The sequence below is a fragment of the Takifugu rubripes genome, chromosome 13 (assembly GCF_901000725.2).
Source record: "Takifugu rubripes chromosome 13, fTakRub1.2, whole genome shotgun sequence".
Classification (NCBI taxonomy): Eukaryota; Metazoa; Chordata; class Actinopteri; order Tetraodontiformes; family Tetraodontidae; genus Takifugu; species Takifugu rubripes.
This window is the reverse complement of record NC_042297.1, coordinates 12,810,718-12,837,205: the sequence shown is the minus strand read 5'-3', so window position 1 is coordinate 12,837,205 and position 26,488 is coordinate 12,810,718. Positions and strand designations below refer to the sequence as shown.

Sequence of the window (26,488 nt, the reverse complement as noted above, 5' to 3'; positions counted from 1 at the left end):
GTAGTGTGTGAAAGCTGCTTTATTTTGTTTTGTTTTTTAGGTGTGAATTTAAACATTTAAATGCAGATTCCAGTGTGTCCTGTCATTATTGAGCACAGACATTTACAACATATAAAGAGCTGATTAATTGTCCTTAGTTCCTCTCAGTAATATTCTTCATCCAGATTTGGCTCATAAGGTTTTCCAGCCTCCGGTGGCAGAGGAACAGGGAGCGGCCTCTCGCCATAGTCTGCACAAACACATTTGCACAGTTATTTTGAAGAATCATAAGCTTGGATTCATTTTAGAAAGCGACTTACCGTCAATAACGTGCTTAACATTAGGGTCATAGAGTAGCTGTAACTCTGCTGAATATTCATCGGGTCTGAGAACCAGCAGAGGAGCAGTGATTATTCTCATGTATCATGTATGGTGTTCAAATCAAGTCAGTGGTCCTACCTGACCAGCATCGGCACAGCCAGTCCTCCGCACACCAGCAACAACCAGACGAGCTGAGCCAGAATTTTCATTATCGTTTCTGAAAGGGGGCCGAAGAAAGGTCACAGCTCTGGCATGGAGAAAAAGATATTGACCAAAAGGTTAGATGGTCAGTCTGAGAAGTCCCAGTGGTATCACCTGTCGTAATGGGTGTGTGTGTGTGTGTGTGAGGGTTTGGGTGTGTTTAACTAGTGTTTATGACAGGCCGTTAAGTCAGGAAAAATGGTACCACGTCAGCATTCTCATACAGCAGAACTGCATCCGTGTGTTAATGCTTCCATCCTTTTCCAGTATTAGCTATAGCTTTACATCTAAATATTAGCCTAGGAGGCCCAGCTAATGATATAGTTTTGATGAACTGCATTTTTAAGGGCTGAATGTAACATACCTTAAGTGGCAGTAGAACTTTATATTTGTTAATATATTTTTAACATATATCAGGAGCAGCTCATTAAAACACAGGCTCTTATCTCAGAAAATGGCCTTTGATCTAAAAATGGCACAGAACATCAAAGAAATACGATGGATGTGTCCACTGTGGGTTTTTGTTTTGTTTTTTTAAAATTAATTATGAAGTTTAATTTAAAAACCTGTAGCGGGGGGAAAGTTGCAGCTTTTATACCACCAACTCAGCAGTCACAAATGTGTTGGAGTGGAAAATGTGCTCTGAAGAGGCTGTTCAGAAATAAATGGCTGTTTCATGTTGATATGTAGAGGTCTTTTTAAAATGTCGTGGATGCAATGGCTAAAGTCTGATGAGGAAGAAGAAAACAAAACCTCATGTCTCTTGAAGTTACAAGGCTTATTTTAATAGATCACATATGATTAAAATGGACAACCAACAGTATTAGAATGATAAACGTCAACAATGGCCTCAAACAAAGGCATGTCCTTCACAAATACAGTACCTGTTTTCCAACTAGTAAATGATTAATCATATAGTAAACATGTATATGTGTACCTTTGCACGTGTACCTTTCTTGTGCATCTTACACCTTTTATGTTAAGACATAGTAAGTAAAAGGTACATGTGCAATCATTCCAACGTGAAAATCTTAATTTTCCATTACACAGAGTAACTGTACAGTTACTTTTATTTTCACCCATGCAGCGAGACACCTCCGGAAGGCACATGACTGAAACCATTAACACACCAACTCCCCAGTGTGAAGATAAAAAGCACACTCCCTCTTCCTTCCTGCTGAATTTTGCCTGGCCTCTTTTGAAACAAACCACGGCAACACCTTGTTCCTTTTTAGGGATTTTGCAATTCATCCACTGCTGCTTGCGGTAAACATGTTTTAACTTATTTGAACAATTTTGTGCTGTGTTCTGGCAGTTGGTCTCTTCCTGTTTTGTTTAGTGTCACTTATCACGACTATCACCTTTGGCATCGGCAGCAGAGCTTGTTCTGCTTTTTCTTCAGCCCAGGTTGAAAGTATAGATTTTTTGACACCAAATTGCATAAATGTACATATAGTTAACATCTTTGGTGTCGTCTCAGCAATCTAAAAATGAATCTAATTTCTGTTTTCCTCAGAATTCTGAGTCAGTCTTGTGTTCAGATCACACAAAAGCACGATGGTACTCATCTAAACATTTATAGATGAATGCATCTGCATTTACAGTCAGGTGGAGGACCCAGTTGTAGAGTCCATTAGATAGGTGACTCAAGGTTGGTGGTAAATTCGGGTTGATTAGCGTGACCAGACCAGGGAAAAGGTTGGACTGAGCAGCTGTAAGTCAGAGTCTTGGACGTCATAACACGAGGAAGCCTCAACATTCAGCAACGACGTTTCCAGTGCTTTTCGTTTTCCTTCAAACTAGGGTCAACGAGAAGACATTCCACTATTTTTTAAATTGTCCTTAAACATTTTTTTTTAACTTTAATTGATGTGATATTAACAATCAGAAAAACATGGCAAGCTGCTACTATGAGACAATTGTTAGTTTATTTTTGCATGGATGCAGTCTTTGTTTTGAAGCCTTTGCCAGCACATTGCTCTTGTTTTTGTCTCATTTGATGTGTAACTGTTCATTTTTTGGTCCTTTTGAGTTCCTTGACATTTGTGCTGTTTTACTCAACTGTCAGCCTCAGATCTTCCTGCTGATAGCACGTTGAAATTCAAAGTGGACATACTCAATAAAGCCAGTCCCAGGCTGATTTTACACACATGCACACACACACACATGCACACACACACACAGACACACACACAGGGACAGAAAGTAAGTACAAATCTCCAGTCGTAAAATTAAATTTAACTGACTCCAGATTCGTAATCTGGATCTCTAATATTGTTTTTCATATTTAAAGGTTCAGGCAGGTTGGTCATGCAAGTATTAGTATATATTATTATACAGTATAAGATATAGTATACAGTATAGTATTTTCGTCATATTTAATTGTATAAAATAATTTCTGATTAATGTGCCCAGGAAGTGGTCACTTTTGGTATTACAATCATTTACAAAACAGTTTTCACTATGAACTTTATTGCAACATTTTTTTTTTTTTTAATTTTGACAGTTTCATGACCTTCTACACACCTGTGTGATTGGGAAAAAAACGGACAATTTTGTCATCAATATGAGGTAAACTGCCTCTCCTTCATCTCCCAGTCTGGTCTCAGTATGATGATCCCCTTTCTTTGCTTCCTTTTGTATTGGGGCAGTAACAAGGTGGTGATTGCTGGAGTCCTCTGTTGTCTCGTGTTGCTGATCGCCTTTGCATCTTTATTTCTTGGGTCAGTATCAATCTTTCAGGCTTATTGACATGTGACTAGTGTGTGACAAGTGAAACACCCTCCTCCGAAATGTCTTTGACCAGAAACGGGACCAGCTTGCTCCCCAAAGATAACACACAGACGCAGGAGGAATGGAGCAGGATGGACAGCAACTTCGACCAAACACTCAACTTTGGGTGAGAAACCAAAGAATGTTGGCTTCAATCATCTTGGTGTCGCTATAACAGCTAAATGATTTTGCAGTATTCAGGAGCAATTTTCACTGCTCTAAAGAGGGATCTACAGGAGCTTCATCTTTTCCATCATGTGTTCAAATCCAAAAAAGAGCTTTTGTGACCTGCCTGATTTCTGTGGATCAGTAAACATGATGCTGGGGGAACATCCCACCATGAGCTCCATCTGTCTCCACCTAGCATCTCGTTGCATCTTCTTAACCGCTTTATCCCTTTCGGGGTCACAGGGAGGGTACATAATGGGCATAATGGTCTATCCCATGTTTTGTCTGCAATAGGGCTCAAACCGAGAACCCTCCACTTCTCAGCCCATTTCCCAACAAACTGAGCCTGCTAACATCTGTTACAATGTTACAAAATTGTCTCTGACCTCACCCCAACAAGCAACAGTGGCAAGGAAAAACTCCCCTGTAACAGGAAGAAACCTCGAGCAGGACCAGGCTCATATGGGGGGAACCTCCTGGTGATGGCCGGCTGGGCAAAGAGGGAGAAGAAGGGGGGAAGAGAGATAGAAGAGAGAATGGACATAGATCATGGAAATACATTAATTACAACTAGCTGTCAGTGCAAGTTGTGTTGAGCAGGTCAGTGGGGTCAGAGGTCAGCAGGTCAGTGCACAGCTATGAACCAAACTGCCTCCTGAAGCTGTGTCTCATTGGATTAAGAAGTATGCCTTTTGTCATCTCTCCTTTTTTAGGGTCAGGCTGGAGGTCCCAACATGCACGCCTTGGAAAGCCCCAATCATATGGGAAGAGATGTTTGACCCGAAACTCTATGACCAAACCCACGCAAAGCACAGCACGTCTGTGGCCCTCACTGTATTCGCTGTGGGCAGGTTTGTTCCTCTGCCAGATCGGATTTAAGAGATTGTCCCCTTGGACTCAACTGTCCCAGCTCAAAACCATTCTAATAAGTAACCTTTCACTTTTCTGTTTCCTCTAAGGTACCTAGAGGCTTATCTCAACAAATTCCTCACATCGGCCGAAACGTTCTTCATGCCGGGATTACCAGTGACGTATTATGTGTTCACAGACCTGCCAGAGCAGGTCCCCAAAGTACAGCTGGGTCCTCAGAGAACGCTGAAGGTGATAGTGGTTGAAAAGCACTCCAGGTGGCAGGACATCTCAATGATGCGGATGAAGATCATATCGGAAACCATCGAGTCCGACATCCGCCACCACAGCCGCTACGTCTTCTGCTTCGACGTGGATCAGGAGTTCAAAGGCAGGTTTGGCTCAGAGGCTCTGGGAAAGTCTGTGGCTTTGCTCCACGCCCACTACTACAAACTTCCAAAGGACAGGTTCACCTACGACAGGAACTTCCAATCCACCGCCTACATGGAAACCGGGGATTTCTACTATCATGCTGCTATCTTCGGAGGCGTTTGGGAAAATGTGAAGAACTTGACGGACACCTGCTACATGAACATCATGAAGGACAAACAGAGCAATGTAGAGGCCCTCTGGCATGATGAGAGCCACTTGAACAAGTACTTCTGGCTCTACAAACCAAGCAAACTGCTGTCCCCCGAGTACTGCTGGGACGAGAGCATAGTTGACAAAAGCGACATCTTAGTCACGCGGCTCATCTGGGGACCGAAAGATTATGGCGCACTACGTAATAACTGAACTGAACTATCTTCAGAAGGTAGCTATCATATTCTTCATAAAAAATGTAAACAACAAAAACTGAACCTGTTTTACATTGTCTTTCTGAAACTCTTTTTCACAGACATTTTTTCAGAAATTGCTTTGACCAGGCAGCGTTCCTCATACACCTGTCAAGCTTTTTTAAATAGGGTAAAGTCCGATCTCTCCCCGAGAGATATTCAAATCTTGGTCTAGCTAGTGGCTTAGTAAGGATATCCGCTTTCATGTCATTTGTTGGACAATACTGCAGTTGTATTTGTCCATTCTGCACACATTCACAGATGTAGTGGTAGCGAATGTCTATGTGTTTGGTCCTGGAGTGATTCACAGGATTCTTTGCCATTGCAATGGCTCCTTGATTGTCTTCCAGAATCACTGTGGACATGGATTTTACTCCAAGATCACCCAGTAGTCGTTTCAGCCAGATTCCTTTTTGGCTGCTTGACTGAGTGCGATGTATTCAGCCTCTGCTGTTGAGAGTGAAACTGTTGCTTGTTTTTTACTGAGCCAGCTCACCGCTCCTCCACTCAGTAGGAAGATGTTGCCTGCTGTTGACCGGCGATCATCCTGATCTCCACTATTTTTTAAATTGTCCTTAAACATTTTTTTTTAACTTTAATTGATGTGATATTAACAATCAGAAAAACATGGCAAGCTGCTACTATGAGACAATTGTTAGTTTATTTTTGCATGGATGCAGTCTTTGTTTTGAAGCCTTTGCCAGCACATTGCTCTTGTTTTTGTCTCATTTGATGTGTAACTGTTCATTTTTTGGTCCTTTTGAGTTCCTTGACATTTGTGCTGTTTTACTCAACTGTCAGCCTCAGATCTTCCTGCTGATAGCACGTTGAAATTCAAAGTGGACATACTCAATAAAGCCAGTCCCAGGCTGATTTTACACACATGCACACACACACACATGCACACACACACACAGACACACACACAGGGACAGAAAGTAAGTACAAATCTCCAGTCGTAAAATTAAATTTAACTGACTCCAGATTCGTAATCTGGATCTCTAATATTGTTTTTCATATTTAAAGGTTCAGGCAGGTTGGTCATGCAAGTATTAGTATATATTATTATACAGTATACGAATAGAGCTAAATCGTACCACTGGTGAAAACGTTTCATCATAGTCAGCACCATACAACTGAGCGTAGCCCTTGGCAACGAGTCTACACTTGTATCGTTCCACTCTTCCATCACTATGATGCTTGACTTTGAACACCCATCTTGATCCTACTGCCTTTCTGTCTTTTGGCAAGTCAACTAAGTCCCATGTCTCATTTTCTAGCAGTGACTCATATTCTAAGTCAGCCGCCTCCTGCCACTTTTCTGCATTAGAACTCTCCATTGCCTCTTTCAGTGAGAGTGGCTCTGTCACACGACACGTTTGCATGATGATCAACAGTCACCACATCAGCAAACTCATCATATCCAAATCTGCTTGGAGCCTTTCTGATTCTGCCACTTTTTTGACAGTGATCTCATCATCTTTTGTTTCACTCTCATCTGTTTTCACAATTATCTCGTTCTCTGTGCAGTGTCCTTTCACTTCCTTCTCCATGTTGAAGTTTGATTCATCAAAGACGGCATCACGATGGATCAGAATCCTCCTTTTCTCTTCATCATACAGGCGATAACCTTTGGCACTGTTTGCAAATCCCATGAAACGAAGCTTCACAGTTTTTTTGTCCAGCTTCCTTCTCTCTTCATCTGGGACATGTGCATAGGCAATACAGCCAAATACCTTCATGTGACTCACATCAGGTTTTTTTCCACATCATCTCTGATACGGTGTGTCTCCCTTCAGGACAGAAGTTGGCAGTCTGTTCTGTAGGTAAGCTGCTGTGGCTACAGCCTCTGCCCAGAACTTCTTTGGTAACTTAGCATGAGACAACATGCACCTTGCTGCTTCAACTAGTGTTCTATTTTTTCTCTCTGCAACACCATTTTGCTGTGGTGAGTGAGGTACTGTCAGTTCATGGTGGATGCCTTGAGCCTTCAAATATTCTTGAAACTCCGTTGAGGCGTACTCACCACCATTGTCTGTCCTCAGTTTCAAGATGTTCAGTCCACACTCGTTTGTGAAGGTCTTCTCAAATTCTTTGAATTTGGACTGTACTTCATTCTTCTGTTTCATGAAGTATACCTTGCAGCATTGTAACAGATCCCTTCACAGAAGGGAACCTTTTCTTCTTCTGCAGAGAAGTCCATTCCTTTCACCAGACCTTTTAGTTCCTTCCGCTTGGTAGTGTGACCGAGACGCTGGTGCCACAAGCTGGCAGCTACTGTTGCATTGTGAAAGACAGATTCACCTCCTTCCACATCCAGCTGATATAGTCCATCGGCTCTTTGTGTTCCCATTCCTTAGAGAGTTCCACCTTTTCCACGGATGTAGCAACGAGATCTCTTGAAATGAACTGTATTTCCTTTGTTGGTAGCAGCTCCCACTGAGAATAAATTCCCAGAAGGTTTTGGGACATACAGCACATCACACATTGTGACATTTTTTACATCACTCGACTTGAAGGTCATTGTCATGTAGACATTTCCAATTCCTAGGGCATCAACCACCCTGCCGTCACCGAGTTTCACTGACTGTGCTTTGGAGTACTGTTGGTATTCCTGAAGAATTTCTTGATTACACGTCATGTGCTTTGACGCTCCGGAATCAATTAACCATTCAACTTGTGTTTGTTCAGAGCTTTCCCTTCTAGACACGAAAACACTTTCAAATGAGTCATCTTCATTCTCACACCTCACATTTTTAGCCTTGTGGATTTTCCTTTTAGAATTATTCTTCAAGCTCGGACAGTCACGTTTAATGTGGCCTTCCTTCCCACACTTATAGCATCTCCATGTGCTTTGTCCTGCTCCCACTGCTTTGGAGCCATCCTGCACATCGCCATGCAATCGTGATGACATTGCTGCTGCACCACCTGATGTACCACCACTGTTCTCATTAGCATTGACTTGCTTTTGTTCTTCATTAATGCTTGCTGAACAAATTTCAGTGTCAGGTTGTCAATCTTTGTTTCCAGTGCAGTGACAATTGTTAACTTGGTGGCAAACTTCCCAATAGTGTTACAACTTGGTCTTCCTCTTCAACTACAGCTCCTATTGCTGATAACTTCCGCTTTTTTTTTGAGTCATTTGATTAGGCTTGAGATAAAAATGTAGAGTTGCAGTTAATAAACTGACCACTTGAGTGCGCTACTGTTCCATTTAACATGAATACAGCAACGTCTATCGCCAGACCTCTAAAAAAAGAAAAACAGAAAAGAAAAGAAATGCAAAATTTAAATTCTTAACAATAAAATATAGAAACAAGTCATCCAATGATATAATCATTGCACTAATACAAACGTCAGAGATGTGTGATAAAGTAACTAATGGCAGCAGATTTCACTTGTGGATGAGGACCAAATGCAGGACGTCCATGTGCATGTAGGTGTCAAAGTCAGATAAATAACAGGCTTCGGGTTTTTCTGCAGGCAGACAGCAACAGCAACCAAGCTAGATGATGTTTATTTACTCTTTCTTTATCTCAACTAGTGTGTTCAAACCAGTTCAAATAATGTGAAAGCCTCCGTAAGAGTTGAACATACATTCCATTTATATTTAAAGCAAAATTCTTTTCAGCTTTACTTACTTAAGGCCATATTTAAAAGTATTTCAGGCAGTATTTCAGGCAGTAGAAATCTAGATGTGCAGTTAAACGTTGGCTTGAAAAATAAATTTAAGATTGAAGTAAAAAATAAATTTCTTTTACAAAAGCACTTTGCTGGAGAGTTCACTAAAAGAAACTGTTTTTAAAAGGTAATGATTCTTCTTTACTGCACTGGTAATGTAAAGCGTTGTGGCCCGGAAAGGCTGCACGGTAGCAGAAGCCGCCGTTTCGGTGCGTCGCCATGATGACTTCAGTGTTTTACGAGAGGTGAGTCTGGTGCTGAAAAGCAGCTATGAAAACATGAGGCCAAAAAGCTGCAAGCCTCCTAAAGGTGCGTTCAAACAATCAGACTTTACCCATGAGGCTTCAGGCGATGGCTGCATTTCTAAACCTGTGATTTTAAAACTCAGGACCGTTCCTGGGCATTCTGGCCTCCGAGCCTCCGTCAGCTGTGGCAGCGGTGTTCTTCTCTCACCCAGACCCTGGTTAGTCCGGGATGATGGGACTTTTTTAAGCAGTTTCCAATTCAGGTCCAGCAATTATTTACAAAGATTCCTCCAACTGTAAGGTCAAAGGTCATTTACACTCAGGTTTGGCGACGGGTGCGTCCCTCCCCGCCACTCCAGACTCCCACCATACTGATGCTGGTCTTCGAAAGTGGAGGAGACGTTCTGTAACATCGTGCTGCAGAATATCACTTTCACACAACACTTCCATGGTGTCTGGATGGATTCGAGAGAAGAAGACAAAAGGATAAAAGTCTAACAGGTAATCTTTATGATCCTGCACATTCCTGTCAGACATCGTTCACCAAGCACCAGGAACCGATGATCTGCTTGAGATCCTCACCGCACATGTGATCACGCACGGGTTTAATCCCAAATGTGAAGGATTCTCCGCCATACAGGGGGGTGAGGAGCACTTCAAGGGTCCTGGAGTTGGAGGGGGGCTGAGTAATCTGATCTAATGTTAACAGAACAGCAATGCCCACCCCGGGCTCTGGCTAAAGTCATCTTCACTGGTAAATTTTTTTTTTAAAAAAATCATCATTATAACTGCAAAACTCCCTATAAACACAATCTGAGGTGTTTAATGCAGACAACTGCCTCCATTACTAATGCAGAATTGTTACATTAAAAAAAAAGTCTTTAATGTTACATCCAGCAGTGAAACACTGTCAGGATTCTGATTCACTCACAGGAAACTCTTGAACGCTACAAAGAAGCCCATCAAATCCATCAGAATGCCGTGCCTTCATTCCACACATTCAGGATATTGGCTTGGATGCAGGAAACAATCTCCTAAAGATTCAGCTAAAATCTGCAGATTTGTTATTCTCCTCATATTAAAACAGAGTTTAAATGACACCTGCGTTAGTCCTCTCACTGGGAGGGGCCTGCACACCTTTGCATGTGGGTCAGACGTCCCCCTCCAGCGTGGAGGCGTGTGTCTGTTACATGTGACAGGAGAGAAAATCCCCTGAATTCCCCGTGTGAGTGACACAGAGTAATTAATCTACAGTGAGTGGGGGTTACATGAGCGTGAGAGAAGGCCTCTCCCCCAGGCCTCTTTCATTCTCTGATCTCTCTCTTTCTTTTTTTACTGGCTGTTGAGCTCGCACTGCTCCATTATGTTACTGTGCTTGTCCAACATTAAATATTAATTAAATCACATAATAATTAGACCTCTGGTTGAAGCGGCGCTTGCATTATCTTTCAAATTACTTCTAATTTAGCCTCGGCAACATTTGTGCCACAGAAACGCCGCAAAATGCAGCACACTCCACAAATGAACACTGGACAAAAGACACACCTGTAAACTGGAAACCACACCTGTAATCTGGAAACCGCTGCAGGTGGATCTGACTGAGAGAGAGTAAAGCTGCCAGTGAAGCCTAATTGAAGTTTTTTGGGGGGAGTTTATATATTTTAGTATATTTTCATGTGTGTGTGTGTGTGTGTGTGTGTGTGTGTGTGTGTGTGTGTGTGTGTGTGTGTGTGTGTCAGTACTGCTGGGAAGGACAGAAAGATCCCGCCACATTAATGGTGACCACGCTCAGTATTTATAGGCTCAGCTGGGTTTGACGAGGCCACAGTTTGGAAAAGTTGTGACGCACATGAATGCACACACAAGTAAACCCACACGCACATGCACATGCACATGCACACATTTGGTCATGGCAGGTTTTAATTCAGCATTTAAAGAAACACTTTGGATGGTTAGCGGTGTGTTTTTTTCCCCATCCATATATGGTGTGACTGAAATGGACACAAACAGTTGGTTTTTCAGTTTGAATAATTAATGTTGGTCCCCTAATGAATCCGTCTCTAACCTGCACGCCACATTAAGCCTGTGCAGGAATCCCCGCAGAAGGCTGTAAATCTCAGGACATTCCTGCAATGTCCCAGATCGCCTTTAAAATGGTCGCCTCCACATTTACTGGAGCTAAATCTGTGTTTGCAGAGTGGCCTCGGCGACTGTATGCATAAACATGCACGCCGGCGGTGGCCCACGAGCTGCCGCCTTGTTTTCCCATCATGCAATGTGCACTTTCATCCTTTTGTTTTATGTTTTCCTCCTCCTGCCAGCTCATATGTGATGGTAACGTGCCACCGTGGTGCTGCGGTGCAGTTATGACCCATCCTTGACGGCTGATGTCAGAGCTTTCATCGGTGTCCTGATGCAGCCAATTATTATTCAGAGTATTAAAGGATTTGTGTTGAAAGATTAATGTCAACACAGGGTCTAATTTTATGAGATAGGCAGTGGCTGACTGCACTCGGCCTCCATATTAGCTGTGTTAAGCGCGTGGAAAATAGAAATTAGCATTAAAATGCAACCGACTCATCAATACATATGGAATTTGAAATAGTACCTAATGAAATTGGATGGCTGTTTTTTTTTATTTAACATAAAACACCACTCCATATTAACATTTAAAGGCTGTGAATAATCTGAGGTATGGTTTAATAACATGTGACGGCTTCAACATACCATCGACGAAAGCCAAGAATTCTCTATGGAGAATTCACCAAAATGACATATCACTGTTGTAAATGTTGCCTGAACATGTTTCACAGCATTTATGGTCCCACATTCAAAGCTGCTGCGCTCATCCTGACACCGTTGGGCACTTCCCGTTTCTTTGAAACTCATCCTCATTTCCTCTCTTCAGGCTGGATTTCTTCTTCTCCAAAGAGAAGAAGATATAGAAAGTGAGAAATGAAGGAAAAATGGGGAACAGCTGGAGTTTCTCCTTGTTTCCTGGTTCCTCGTCTCCTCCTCCTTCCAGACTCTGTGTGAAGGTGTGTGAAGGTGTACCTAATTCTGATCAAACACACCTGTTCTTCATCGTCAGCAGGTATTAAAGGCGCTCCTCACTGTCGCGTTCTTTGTGGCTGTACTGAAACCAGCTGCTCCCAATGGCTGTCCTTCTACAAAACCTGCAGAAAGTTGATTTAAACTAGAACATCTAAGATTTACTGAATTGTTTGATTGTTTACAGTCCGGCTGAGTTTCTTATAAACCCACCGACAGTTTGTTCATACTCATTGAACCTCTTGGTATCAAAGCAGATAAAATGCAGTAGATAATTAAACAAAGAAAATACATAAAATGGGGGAGTCTGGGGGGGAAGTTGTTCCTCAGTCTTTAGGCAAAGGCACAATAGTAGAGGATTTGAGGCAGGTGGCAACTTTGGCAAGCAGGGGAGGTTGAAAGTGTTCTGCACATGGAAGACTGACATCACATAGCCATGGTGATGCGTTTCCTCAGTGAGGATCTCACCTGAGGACCAGAGTCTGCTGCCCCCCAGGGTGATGCAGCCAGGACACCCGTGCTAAGAAACACACCAAGATATCAGAGAGGCTTCGGCTGATCTGATGGACCTGCTCTTGTAGCCCATCTTTCTTGAAGCCTCTTCACATGCGCTGGGGGGGGTGTAAGCTCATCATATCGCTGGGTAAAAACTGGGTAAAAAGAGTCTCATTGTTTTTACTAGCCACACAGGTATCAGGCGGCAGGATGTGCATGTTACAGTCCACATTTCTGGCCTCCAGAGAGCAAATAACCTTCACCTGCACCATCCATCTCGACGTGTTCCTGAGCATTTCACCCAGCAAAGATCTGTTTTTACAGCTGTGATATCCATTCGTGCCGCAGTAGGTTAAAGGTTTTTGCACCACTGTGAACCACACACGTGCACGCACACACACACACACACACACACACACGCACACTAAAGCGTACATACAGTTATATAAAGTCACACTCATTTCCTGAAGACTTGTTGCTGTAGCTATACTTACCTAAACCCTAACACCCTATCGTTAGCCACACCAAAACATGAGGGCATTTACTCTACACACACACACAAATAAGCCTGCCATGGCAACATGTAATAAAAAAAGAAGCCTTTCCATGTGAACCACAAGGACAGACCAACAAACACAATAAAAACACCAGTGTGTTTGTGCAGTCTCATTCGCCGCCGTCCCCTCGGCTCTTTTCCGCCTCTTTATGACCATATACTCTTTTCTGCATCCCTCAGCTCTGCAGGTGCACCATGGAGAGAAGGGTAGCTTTATCCTGGTGGTTGGGCTTCAGGGAATTAGCTTCAAGCTGCCTGAAGTTCAAACGCCCCCCCCCCCATCCCCTCCCGAGTTGCCAGGACAAACACAAAGTCGAAGCGTTCTCAGCTTTCTCCGTCAGAGTTTCAAGGCCGGCTGGGAGTCTGTGCTTCAGCCTGATCATTATCATTCCGCCGCGTATCCTCCTCTCATTTTAACCTCCACATATATCAAAGATTAACCTTTAGTTCCGCTTTGGCATCCATAACATCCTCACATCAGTTCTAATCTATTCAGCCCAAGTCACTGTGGAATTATAGAATGGAAAAGATGTGATTTTAATAAACTGATTATACATCATTAAAAATACTGAATAATTAAGAGAGGGCTGGAGGTCCATAACAAATAATGGGATGTCTATATACTGAAATATCACCTTTCTGCACACTCTGCACATATCAGTATACATTATGACACAAACATCACCATCAACATATGCCTTTATCTTGTTGGCTAACCTCATATCATGGAAAACATGTTTCTGTTAGTTTTTGTTATTGTGTTATTAGAATTCCTTCTCAAAATGAATTTGACTGCTGTCAAGAGAAAGGAGTCCAGTTACTATGGGTGACACATTGCTGCGTTTCCAAAAGACAACAAATGGAGGGGTTGAATCAGTGGATTTCCCCTGTTTCCCACATCATCCTCCCCCACACTGCCACCACGCAGCGGCGAGAAGACAAAGAGGTTTTCCATCTGACTGGTGCCTTCAGTCCTGTTCAAGGCTGTTCTGGCTCTGAGTAGTTCATCAGCGGAGAATATAACAGGTGTGTGTGTGTGTGTGTGTGTGTGTGTGTGTGTACAAATTTCTTCATACACTCCAGAAATAAGAGATTCTGTGATCCGAGGCAGCATTCAGCTGCCACATTCAACACAAGCAAACATCGTGATTCAAACGCTTCTTACCTGAAGGGAACTATCGTGATCTGCCATTCAATGACTCATTAATGCCTCATCTGCAACACTTTTCACATCTCAAGTCAGAGCATCTGCCTCCGGACGGAATAACGACTGACACGGTCAGATAAAACCTTGAAATGGCTGAATTGTGGTGGAGACCAACACAGATGTGGGGCCAAGCGTGTCCTGATACCTGTGCACGTCTAAGACCCAAGAATATAGATGATTCTCCTCCTTTCTATCAATGCTGAACTCCTCTGTCTGGGTCGGTCCATTGTGATGTTCTCGCAGCAGCTGGGGGGGGGGGGGGGCACATTAGTCATGGTTTTGGACTACCGGGGACACCACAGGGCTAATTGGAAACAGATCACACACACGGATTCACACACACTTGTGGTTGCTTTCACGTGTGCACTCGCGCGCACAGGCGGATCAACCCAAATGCAGGCCTTCACACACACCATATCACACACTTAATTACTCAGACCCTCACATTAATACACTCCAACAATGTGTCACACACACACACACTCAGGGGCCCCTCTGTGTCCCCAGAGGAAGGCACCTCAGGGTGAGAGGAAGGGGGTCAGCGTATTGTTTCTGAAGAAGAGCCTGTGAAACACAGCACAGATGGGTAATGAGTGGTCGCCGGAGGGGCAGAAGAAGGAGGAGAATGAGAATCCTCCACCTCCATTAATGTGTCTTCCATTTATGTATCGGGGGAAATCTCCGTCACTGCCCGCATTGTATGAACCCTGCCAAAGTGGACGCTTAATTACTGATACCAGTGCCCACACACACACACACACACACACGCGTGCACACACTAAAATCAGAAAAATAGCCTCTTATTTAGCCCATCAACATGTGACAGGCATTCATCCTTCATCTGGACATGATTATCAATGAGGTCAATGTCACATTTTGTAAAGTCTCTCCGTTCTCCCTCTTTATCTCCACGTTATATTTCAGCAGCTTTTAAAACCGAGGGCAGGATCCTGACACAGCATCATTGTTGATCAGGTTCCTCTGTTTTTCAAGGGGTCGTTTTCTTTAAAAATGAAGAAAAGCTTGAACTTCGTCCTGTTCAAATTCAAAATAGGAATTTTTCCGTTAAGAGCGACACAATTTCTGTAGTTTTGGTACTTTACGCTCAATCCAAATTGAACAAAATATCAAAAGAACATCAGATGGTAGTGCCGACTCAAACCCTGCAGGAACAACCCTGCATGACCTGAGGTGAGCTGTCATTAGAATCATTACTAAAGTGGATGGTCTGTAAAAGGCCTCAACTGGGACCGAGGTCATTGGAGGACCATGTAACCCCAGCAGGAGGGTCCGACCTCCCGCCGTTTGCTTCTTACAGGCCCGAATGTAAAATATGTGAAAACTAACGGAGGGGGAATGTGATGTGTTAAATGACTGAGGTTAAAGCCTGTCATCTCTGAGCCAAGGTGATCTGAACCTCTGCCTGGATGAGAATATTCCAGTCTTGCTGCCAGATAAAGAAGCAGGGTGGAGGGTGTTATTCTGTACCTTCCAATTAAAAGATGCCCTGCAGCGTGCCTTGCTAATGCAGTTCATTTGTGTATATTAGAGATAGCGGCTCCACAGTCAGCGGGGCAGCCATGATGGACAGCAGCTGATTAGGAAGAAGTTCAACGCGGCCTGGATTCGCTCTGGTGCCCCCAGGGTCTGTCGTGGCGGCAAACATCCCAGCCCGCAGCACAAACACGCCCACCATTACTTATTTATCCATTCCCTCTGGATGAGGTGTTGACAGGCAGGGATCGTGGTCGGTATTGTTGTCGGGAGATTATTCCATGACAGAGCGGCGTCCACATGGCTGAGCTCTGGCGCCGAAAACACACAGAACAGACACGACACTGATCCATCAGGTAGCATCACCAGACAGGTGATCTGCTGTCAGGCTTTCCTTCTCTGATCAATTATACATTCGTTTGCACCTATATATGCGACACGTTCAGGGAAAAAGCGGATTTTTCTGCTCCATCCCCCATCAAGGGATACGGGCAAGAATGCACCTACACTGTGGAGGACATTGAAACCACCCCTTCGTTTGATGGACTTGAGCTACTATGATCTTGATTTTGATCGTACCAGGATGCATCCTGGACGGGTCACTGACCCATCAGGACACACACATCCGTCTCTCACTCATACAGTTGATGTGAAGAGTCCCCGATCAACCAAATGTCCATGTGAGTTGTGCACGTGTGACGTTTGACCGATCTGAGGGGCTCTTGATTGTAATTGATGCTGTATGAATAAAGGTGAATTAAAATGCAGACCCTAAAGTAAGGACCTTAATAAAAGTAAGGTGTCCACTGACACACATTTATGGGACATTTCACAGCTGGACTCTGACCAGCAGATAATTCGGATATATGTTCTTGGTTAAAAAAGCTGTCCCCACTGAGAAGCCTCCATCTTTTCTTTGCCATTGGGTTTTAATAAAGCGACAATGGCTGAACTTCTGTCCGGTGTCAGTGGGTTACACGTCCTTACAGCTAAATTATTTTATGGTCACTGGGTTTTTTGAGATCATTCTGCTGGCGACAAGTTAGAAAAAGTGTCGCCCGGGAGATTGCGTGTTAATGGAAATAACCTCCAGGGCGGAAATGCTGTGTGAAAACCAATGCAGGGAATAAATGTTGCAGCAAACCGGTCGCGCTCCCGCCGCTATAAATATTAATGCTTGCTTGACGTTTCTGATCAGACTCTGAAAGCCACTTTAATCCTTCTTTTCTTCATTACAGATTCCTACATGTCATATGTGACTCACAGAGCATGAAATTGATTTGCAGATGGAAAACGTCTTCTACAAACGCAGACGCCCAGTGGTAACAATCCAAGCTAGCTGGTTTTTAATTACTGTTATTGTGTTGTGAGTATGATTATACGTCATTTGAAATGACTTATTTAGAAGATTTTTTTACATGTCCATACTACAGTAGACACAATCAAACATGGTAAAACTCAACTGTATTTAAAGTAAAAGCCTTCACAGGAATGGAAATTTCTTGGCTAACAGTGAGAAGACACCAAACCAAAGGCTGAGCGCTCCTGCTCTGGACATGAAAAACCCACTGACTTGCTGTTCTGCTTCTAGACTTCCTCATTAAGGGATGGAACAGGGTTCTGAGCAGCGTGGATCCAGTGTCCAAAGTCCAATTTATGGGCAGACATGTCAGGAAAATTCCTAAATGACCGCAGCCATGAATCCGTCTCTTCAATGGAATCATTATTTTTAACCCTAACTTCTCATAACAATTAAAAAAATAACTAATAATCCACTTTATTCTAACAGCATTTGTTAAGAAAACACACATCCGTCAACAGAAATAACCCGTTTGTGCAACTGCGTATTATTCCTAAACACATGGCGAGTGTTTGGTTTCCTGACCTATTGTCCTGCGTCTCTGCAGGATGAATATTCAGCCGGGGTCACCCTGCACACTTGCAGTGTAGTTTAACAATGCCAGCAGTCTATTTAGGTTTGACATCAAGTGACCTCTGCAGGCATGCAAAGGAGTACAAGCAGGGATTTAATAAAACATGAGTTTTGACATTAAAACAGTGATGCTCGATGGACAGCCTTTCTCCAGTGGCCTGCCAGGATACTTTGACTTTTACTGAGGCCCATACAACTGAAACCTGTTAATCGGGGTGAAAAATGGTCCTTCGGCTGAAATATCAGGTGGGAATAACTGTGGAAGATGCTCAGATTTATGCTACAATATGAGGCTGTACACAAGGTTTCAAAGCGCGCCACCCTTTGTGGACACTCCAGCCAGTTTAGTGCTTAAATCTTTGCTGTTCAGGTGAGCAGATGAGTTGCGACGGGACTCTTCAGAAAAAGACCGGCGTCTCGAACCACCACCGAAGGTGCTCCAACACTTCCTCTTTTAACAGATTTGCAAAAACGTTCTGGTTTCACTTCGTCATTCTGGGTTATTGGGAGTAATTTGATCAGAGTATAAGGCCGCAATGCGCCTAACTCGAAGAGTCAGCTAGTGACAGCGCTGAACACGCAGCAGAGAAACCATAAAAAACTCCAGAAAAGGAGACACAGCGCCAGAGACCCTCCGGCGCGATGATAGGAAAGAACGTAAGCAGGACAGCAAACATCAGAGGGATGATTCCTCGCTGCCAAACCACTGTCTCCTCCCTCACTTGACATAGACGGCAAACAGTTTGTGGCAGACACAGAAATGAAGTCGAAGGAGAGGGACTTGGCGAAGGAGAGCGGCGACCTGGGGTCACCTTTAAGTTTGAGCCAGATGCATATGCTTCATTTCTACATCCCTCATGTTCTGGATGTGCAACGGGTGCATAATTTTAGACATCGTAGACTAAATATTTAACGTCTGGATTCAAAACTGGCATCTTCTTTTACAGTAGAAATTCAAACAACCCATCATCCATGTTTGTGGTGCAAAAAGCCGGACATATATTATGTAGTCATGCTTTCCTTTTAGGTTCTTTGATGACTTTTCATCAGTGAAAGAACCATAAATCATGACCATCAGAGCTGAACCGGGATGTTTCACTTCCCCTTTTTTATGCAGAGCAGCTAAAAAAGTACAGTTTTCAACAGTTTTGGACAGAAATGTCTCTCTATAGTTGTTTGCCTTGTTTGGTTCCGGCCTTCACATACTCACCCATAATGACCGCGCTGCACAGAGGCACAAATATAATTGATTTATCACGTTTGTTGGGGCCACAAAGCTTTGCTGTGAGGTGGCACAGTCGGAATGGTTATGAAAAAGAAATGTTATAAGTTCAACAGTTTAGATTTAAGTCTGTGTGGGAGGACTTTTGAACCAGTTTACAGGATTATCGCTGTGGACAGTCTAATATCATTATCTGCATAGGCACACACATGCACGCACAAACACATGCACACACGCACACAATGCCCCACTGTTGCCATCGCTGTTGCTGTAACCACAGCAACTAATGCACAAGCACACATGCCTAGGCCTGTGTTTGCTCTTCCACACACCTCACACCTCTCTCACACACACACACACACGTGCGCGGATGGTGAATGGCAGTGCTCTCCTGACCTTGGCGGCTCTTGCAGCGTCTTCAGGCAGGAGGCAGCTGGAGGTGTTGAAGCCTGAGCGGAGCGGCGAGGTGGAGGACGGCGCCGCTGCGCTCTCATCCTTCGCTGCACATTCCTTCTCCAGCAGGACCGCTGCGTCATTCACTCACACACACCTTTGCTTGTTCCAGAAACTGTTTCCTCCATCACACGTGTCGGACACTTTCTTCCGAAGACGTCTGTCTTCATCCCACTGAAACATCTTGGGATTTTAAATGAATGTTGAATTGAGTGAATTAGCGGTTTCCTGCAGCCTGAGAGCGGCAGAGAGGGTGGTAACAGATTAATGATTATACTTCTGACTCAACATTGATAAATGATCAGTCCGTTTAAAGGCCTTCTTTGATAACCCCCCCCCCCACACACACACACACACACACACACACACATACACATACACACTCTTTCAAAGCCATGCTGTTTTGTGCAGCATGGCATAGGGATGCTGTAACACTGATGGATCACCATCAAGCATGTCCTTGCAAGTGGACGCTCGTGACATAACAGTGAGCTGACATCATGGTTGCCTGAGCGATAAGCTCTGATAAATCACGGTTCTGTGGCAACACATTCGCTGTCACTCCGTTTCAAAGCTTATTGAGCGAACCCTGATCTCACCTCAGCCTGTCATGTTAGCACAATATTACCGAGTCATTCTGAAAACGAGGACACATCCCCGGTTAGGTAAGCTATTGGGAGCATCTGACAGCAAAGATTCAAAAGTAGATCCTTGCTCACTTTTCTGTGTCAGGAAGTTTGCGGTGAACTCCAGGGCAGAAGCCGACTTTGCTGTCTCCTTCTTGTTTCTTTGCCTTTTTGCTCTTTGTCAGCATGTCAGAATAATGAGGGTGAGAGAAACACAACTTTTCGCTGGCCCGAGCAGGGACAGCCGGCTCCGTACCCGCATGAATATTCAGCTCTGCATATGGCGCCGTGCATAAAGAGCTGCATTCACTTAAAGGCGCTAATTAGAACGCTCAATTTGAATACAAGTGCCTGCAATTGCTGTCGAGGAGCCTCTAGAGTTTGGTTCGTTTTTCTCTGCTTGAGAAGACTGGAGAAGGTGGATGTTCCCTGGAAGTGTTGATTGACCTGGATCGGAACACCAAGGAGCTTTTACACAGGAAGGAGAAAGATTGTCATGTAAAATCATGTCACGGATCACGGGCCTTTAGCCTTGTGGTTTTAAAAATGCACCCTGGGCTCTTCACCTCCTCAGTTACACACCCTGGTTGATCTTTCCTGATGTTTCAGGGAACAGGTATTCTTCGATCACGTGTGGAAAAAGCGGAGGGAAGAGATCCTTGTGGGAAAAAGACTGAGAAAAAGGATGTTAAAGTTACTTCACAGCAATATTGCGTTTTATTGTGAAAGAAGCAACTGTAAGTAAACCCGATGTGACATTGTCACATTATATAGAACATAAATGTCACTGTAGTCGGTTTAATTTGGGGTGTCTTTGTCTTTGTGTGTGTCTTGTTTATGACACACGGCCCAGAATGTGTGTGACAAATGGGTGGTGGTGTCTCCTCATAGATAAACAATGTTGAAAAAGGAGTCCTTTACTTAACTCGGTTCTTTAAAAAAGAATCTGAAGAAGAAGAAAAAAAGCATCAGTAAAACACATTAGCAAACCTGTCAAGTAAATGGACAAAACAGCTGTCTGGCTAAACATTAGTCGTTATAGTCCCGAGCCCTGGAATGCAGAATATCTATTCATTGTTTATTGGGTGTTTCTGTCAGTTACAGGCTGCTCCCTAAACTAGATTAAATGCATCTTAACCAATTTCAATACTGACATCCTCCATGTCAATCAGCCGGCAAAGTCATGGCTGTACTGGAGCAGGAGGCATCCAACAGCAGAACCTTTAGATTCACCTTCATGTGTTAAACCATTATCTGAGGCTGGGACAGGCTGCCGATGGAGAGGCTTTCACTGGACGTGGGATTTTACAGTCACTCAAACAATGATCAAGTGCATTCAAGACAGAGAGCCTCTCAGTTGAAGAGCTTTCACTGTGATGGTTTAATCTGAGTGTTGCTGATACTTAAAGCCTCTTTTTGACTGGATGCTAGTGATAACTGAGTCTTTTAGCCACTCCACTATGAGCCAGTGAAGTCTGAAAATGAACTGACTGGAAGTTTTCACCCAAGATTTATATTGATTTTTTATTTTCCCTCCTAAAATGAATGCATTTATACTAAATAAACATATGACAAAAGTTTACTCTGCATGCATGTGACTTTACAAAACTGGCTTTCAGCTCTGGAGCTATAAATCTAGAGCAGAATTCAGCCTGTGGAAGCAATGACAGTGAATCTCAGCATTACACTCTTGTCTAAACTGTTTTTTGTTTCCACTCATGCATGACGTAGCGCTGAGATCTGGCTGAGAGTTCGTTGTAAGTGTTGGTGAATCTCTACAGAATAAACTGAAGCCGTACACAGAAAGATATGTGAAAAGCTTGTTTTACCAGGTGAATTTATGTTTCCAGCTAAGAACGTAAATCCTTCCTCACTCGGATCCGTAAAACCAGCAGCTGCACACGAGCTGTAAGTCAAACATCTGCTGACACTCCGGACTTATAAGGCAGTGTTACTTCAGGAAAAATGAAATGTTTGGGCCCAATAGAGCGCGTGACACAAACACGTCCAGGTGTTTACCGGAAACCACAGCGGCAGCCCGGGGTCAACAAAGAAGAAGATGAACCGCCAACACTGAGTCCACCTTTTTAGAAGCCGTCAAAGTGCTGATTTCTCCAGCCAGACGGATGCAGAAGCGTCCGAGCGGGACACCAACGATGGCCGGAGGTCTCGCATTAACAACCAGACACACGAAAACACATATTTGTCCCATCTGCTCATCGCTATTCATCATCACCTCACCTCCTCATCTGCTGACGGGAGGAGGAAAAACCCTAAGTGAGGTGGACACGGTTTCAGGGGTCCGCAGGGGGAATTTAAAATAAAATCTGTGCTTTCAGATGGGCTGGAGCTGCATCTCCAAGCCCCGCCTCCCTGCAGGACTGAGCCTGTTCTTCGTATTGCTCACGCTGTTGTTTAGCCTCTAACATTTGGCAGCCTGACTAAAGTGAGCGATCGATGGGTTGATCAATATCAACGGATCATGGCACTTTGAAGAAAACGAGGACGCAGAAGAGACTTTCTGAGGACCGACGTGATGTGTGCTGCAATTCAGCACCCTGTTAAAGAAATGATCTCTGAAAACCACATTCCTTGGATCTAAACCCGCATCCAAACCTTATCAGCTCTCTCTCCTAAATGCTGATTCGCTTAAATGGAGTAATGAACAAATAACCATGAGAGCAGCTGTTGTCTTTGATCGCCTTGATCTCCCCTGAGTTTGCATCTTATTGGTTGTGGTGTCTTTGTGGTTCCGGGTGGTTTGATAAGCAGTCTTATGTATCGATCTATCACAACGTTCCCACATAAAACTGTAGATCCTCGTGGTCAAACAGCCAGTATTATCATCAGGAGAGAGTCAGGAACAGAGAATTAGAGGCTGGACTCGCTGGGTGGGGGCTATATTTTCTGTCAATATGGGCACATGCCTTCCACGCTGGCGTGCTATTGATTATCAATGCTCCATAAAAGTCTCCTTGAGAAGAAATCCTGGTTGTTTAGCTGCTCTGTTAAAATACTGACCTTAAAAATATTGACTTAATCACACTAATTTGCTCTGAAGGGACGAGCGAAGAATACATTCACAGATCAAAACTTTTTAAACATAAAGAATATCTAAGACTATAAACCCTGATAGGACGCCGCAGGATGTACCCAGGAGGTTGGATTTGACCGAGAGAACAATGGGGTGTGTGTTTGAGCAGAGAGTGGGGCAATTATTAATTCCATCATGCAAGAAAAGAAAAATCTCATAAAAATGAGCCAAGACAAAAAAAATTACAGCACATAATTAGTGGTTTGGTAATAGCGGTTTGGCAGTACGATGGCGCCGTAACACAACGTAATTGTTCTATTGTCCCAAGATAACCCAGGCCTCGTTCCTTCTATTGCCCTTCCGCTCCTCCGTCTTCCCGTCAGTCTCTCTTCGATCTGCTCCAGTCTCCCCTCCGCTCGCTCCCGCCGTTCATTCCTCCATCGTCTGATTTCCTGTCATTTTGCCGACTCCTGTGTTGTGCACAAATGTGTGCTCATGCGGTGCATTCAGGACACATCTGCAAAGCATTAGAGATTAATAATCGAAGCTAGTTAGAAACCAAACTCGGAGAAAATGGCACCCTGAAGCGAACCAAAGATATCTGGGTTATCGCTTCTTCTGGTTGGGAATAATTGAGTGCTGACTGGAGGTTGGTTGGAACTGCTTTGAGAAATATACCAAATTTGTCATGTTTGGCCTACTGTACCAGCTCATTGGTGAGGACAGTAGCTATTAAAGTGTTGCTGAACGGTGCGTGAGGAGCCAAGAAGCTGTTGGGGAGAGACAGACCAGAAGAAAAAACAGATAAATTGGGAGGTCGAAAAGTTCGGCACGATGAGCCACGAGACAGGAAACGACAGGTAATGCATCTTCGAACTCGTTCACTCCACTGATGTGCACTGGAACATTCCTTGTGGAGATTTTTCAGTTGAGAGAGCCGAAACAACACAATCCTTTACTGGCCTGTTCCACCAGGGGGCGCCAAATACACTACAAGTTCCTCGTAGGTAGCGACACCTTGCTAGATTCCTGGTAACAGTGTTCCCTTCAGAGATCTGAGTCCAAAAACGATAGGTTTGTGTAAATGAGCTGACGGGTCATGTTAGTTAAACTTGACAGCTTGTCAGCGGGAAATGTTTCACTTCTGGAATCATGGACGTAAACGGAAACATGACGACAGGGAGCCGATTTCAACACCCGACTGCTTTCCATCAGGAGAAAACCAACCATTCACCGGTGACATGTTGTCCTTCATCTCCTCCCTCAGCAGTGTTATTCAAAATGGCTTTCTCTCCTCATGTTTCACTGTTACCATGGTAATAGCAAACTATAGGGGAACTATAGTAAGTGATCATGCAAAATCAGTAGGACGTGATATATGGGTGATGTAAGTGTTCTGCGTTTTCCATATCTTTCCATACAAAAAACTAATAACAGAATTACACACAAAAAAAACCCAAGATGCATAAAAACAGCAAAAGAGAGCAATCAAAGTTCATTCTTATGGTGGCCCACTTGCTTTAAAAGGAGAAATTACAACCCTTCCAAATAATCGACCGTCGATCAATAACAAATGGGAAAGGCTTTTGCATTTATTTCTCGATCTCTCGTAGGTCTGTCAACCCGCTCTCTTCCCTCCACCACCACCCGTTCTTTATTTCCCAGCATCCCTCCATCTGCGCACGGCAGCTCTGCAAACGAAAATCAATACGATGTGGAGCGTCGCCTCTCAGCTGCTCTCATTCCCACTGATTGTCACAAGCATGAAGATTGTTTGATTCAGCTTCACAATGCGCCATCATGTTCCTCCTCTGCAGGCGCCCTCTCTAAAAATATCCCGTGCCCCCCCAATTCTCTCACAAATAAATAACAAATAAAAATTGTTGGGGTGCATTAATCACTGTGAAAAAGAGGCTGATTTGATTTTGAGGGCTAAATGTATCATCATCTTCCCTCTAAATCCCTTTGCTTGTTAGCAACAAAGCTACAGCTTAACAAATCGACCTTGAATCTTAATCTCAGCTTGTTTCCTCCTCATGAATGTTGTTCCCGTTCCTCAGGATTCAAAAACACTATTATTAAAGGTTCTTTCCTGATATCTCAGTTTTTAGACATTGATCCTCTTCCTGTCAATAATGAACTACACTTAGGTTAGCGGCTATAGCTGGAGTTAGCATCAGGCCATCATCTTACTTGTGGTTTGACTGATCTTCCTTCAGAACATGGTCTGTTGTTCGTAGTCCAGGAAAGTTCCAGGAACACAAATGCAGAGTAAACAAATTCTAATTTTATTGTGGCTCACTGCATCTCATCCACATGGATCAAATACATCTTTGCCTGATATGACTCTGGTGCTATTTCTGCTTTAAAAATCAAAGCACAACAACACAAACTGGATCCTGGAAGTGGAAACAAGATAACAGAAAAGATCTTGACAGACAGACGGATGAAGACGTGACAGACGAGAAGGTGTTCTGACCTCGTGTTTCAGGCTCCTGTTGTTTCTACTCTATCGCTGCAGCAGAAATGGGTTCATGACATCAGAGATGTTAAAACTCCAGAGGATTCGCAGCAAATGTTGCTTCACTGACTCCAATAAACTTAATCTATCTTAATCCGTGATTACGTTCCCTTTGCCTCTTCTCATCTAACTTTAAGATTTCTCTGAGATTTACCCTCCCTGAACTGCTTCCTGCACGTCCCTACCTGGCGTTGAAGGTCAACATTATTTTGCTAATGCAGCGACGGCGCGGTGGTGTTTGGTTCCAAAACAGTGCAGACTTCCTCCATCCATCTCGCCGATTTGTGTCACGCTCCATCGTCTGTTTAAGACATCCGAAACAGAGGCGGCTTCTATGTTTAACCCTTGGGGCACATCTCTTAGAGAAACCACAGCGTGTTTTCAGAGGGGGGCTTGACAAAACACAGGCTAATTAGCTGCTTCAAGTTAGCATTAAAATGTAGACACGGGAGAAATGGCAGTTTTGGATCAGTTGGGTTTATAAAATGTCACTTTTAGGGGCACTAAGTATATACATTTATATACACCCTCAAATATAGATTCAGGAAGAAACACACAGAGCAAGTAAGTTAATTTAACACGGTCAAACGCTTTATTCCTTCGTTTTACCGGCTCCATCATCATCTTGCCAAAACCACTGAAGGTCAGATTTCTCTGTTAATGGAACAAGTTTGCACACCAACCCTCAGCAAAGCACGAGAATGTGTGAAAAGTCACAACATATCCAGGTTCCAGGTTGGTGGCCGACGCTGTGGGAACGGCCCTCCGTCTGGCTGAAATGTTACTGTACAACTGATGTACGGTGAGAGGAAAAAATCCTTCTCTTTTTCTTAATTTGAGTTTG

At 43.7% G+C, this 26,488-nt stretch overlaps 1 protein-coding gene and 1 long non-coding RNA gene across 5 annotated transcripts; one reads left to right on the top strand and one right to left on the bottom strand.

Moving 5' to 3' along the window:
• Nucleotides 1-2: 2 nt before the first annotated feature.
• Nucleotides 3-19,424, bottom strand: LOC105417262 (uncharacterized). Of its 3 annotated transcripts, none has more exons than XR_003890625.1 (4): nucleotides 19,407-19,424; nucleotides 439-547; nucleotides 300-364; nucleotides 3-229 (listed from the first exon to the last, which is right to left on the bottom strand). It is a non-coding gene; the product is annotated as an uncharacterized lncRNA (long non-coding RNA). The 3 variants fall into 3 exon arrangements; XR_003890624.1 differs by lacking the exon at nucleotides 19,407-19,424 and adding an exon at nucleotides 866-898; XR_965015.2 differs by lacking the exon at nucleotides 19,407-19,424 and having other exon boundaries at nucleotides 439-657.
• Nucleotides 1,577-8,933, top strand: LOC101068483 (N-acetyllactosaminide alpha-1,3-galactosyltransferase-like). Of its 2 annotated transcripts, XM_003969777.3 has the most exons (6): nucleotides 1,620-1,767; nucleotides 3,008-3,072; nucleotides 3,153-3,224; nucleotides 3,308-3,400; nucleotides 4,155-4,292; nucleotides 4,401-8,933. In XM_003969777.3, exons 2-6 carry the CDS (start codon nucleotides 3,068-3,070, stop codon nucleotides 5,083-5,085), a joined length of 993 nt encoding a protein of 330 aa, XP_003969826.3. In that variant the 5' UTR covers nucleotides 1,620-1,767; nucleotides 3,008-3,067; the 3' UTR covers nucleotides 5,086-8,933. The 2 variants fall into 2 exon arrangements, with proteins under 2 accessions (XP_029702633.1, XP_003969826.3); XM_029846773.1 differs by lacking the exon at nucleotides 3,008-3,072 and having other exon boundaries at nucleotides 1,577-1,767.
• Nucleotides 19,425-26,488: the final 7,064 nt, after the last annotated feature.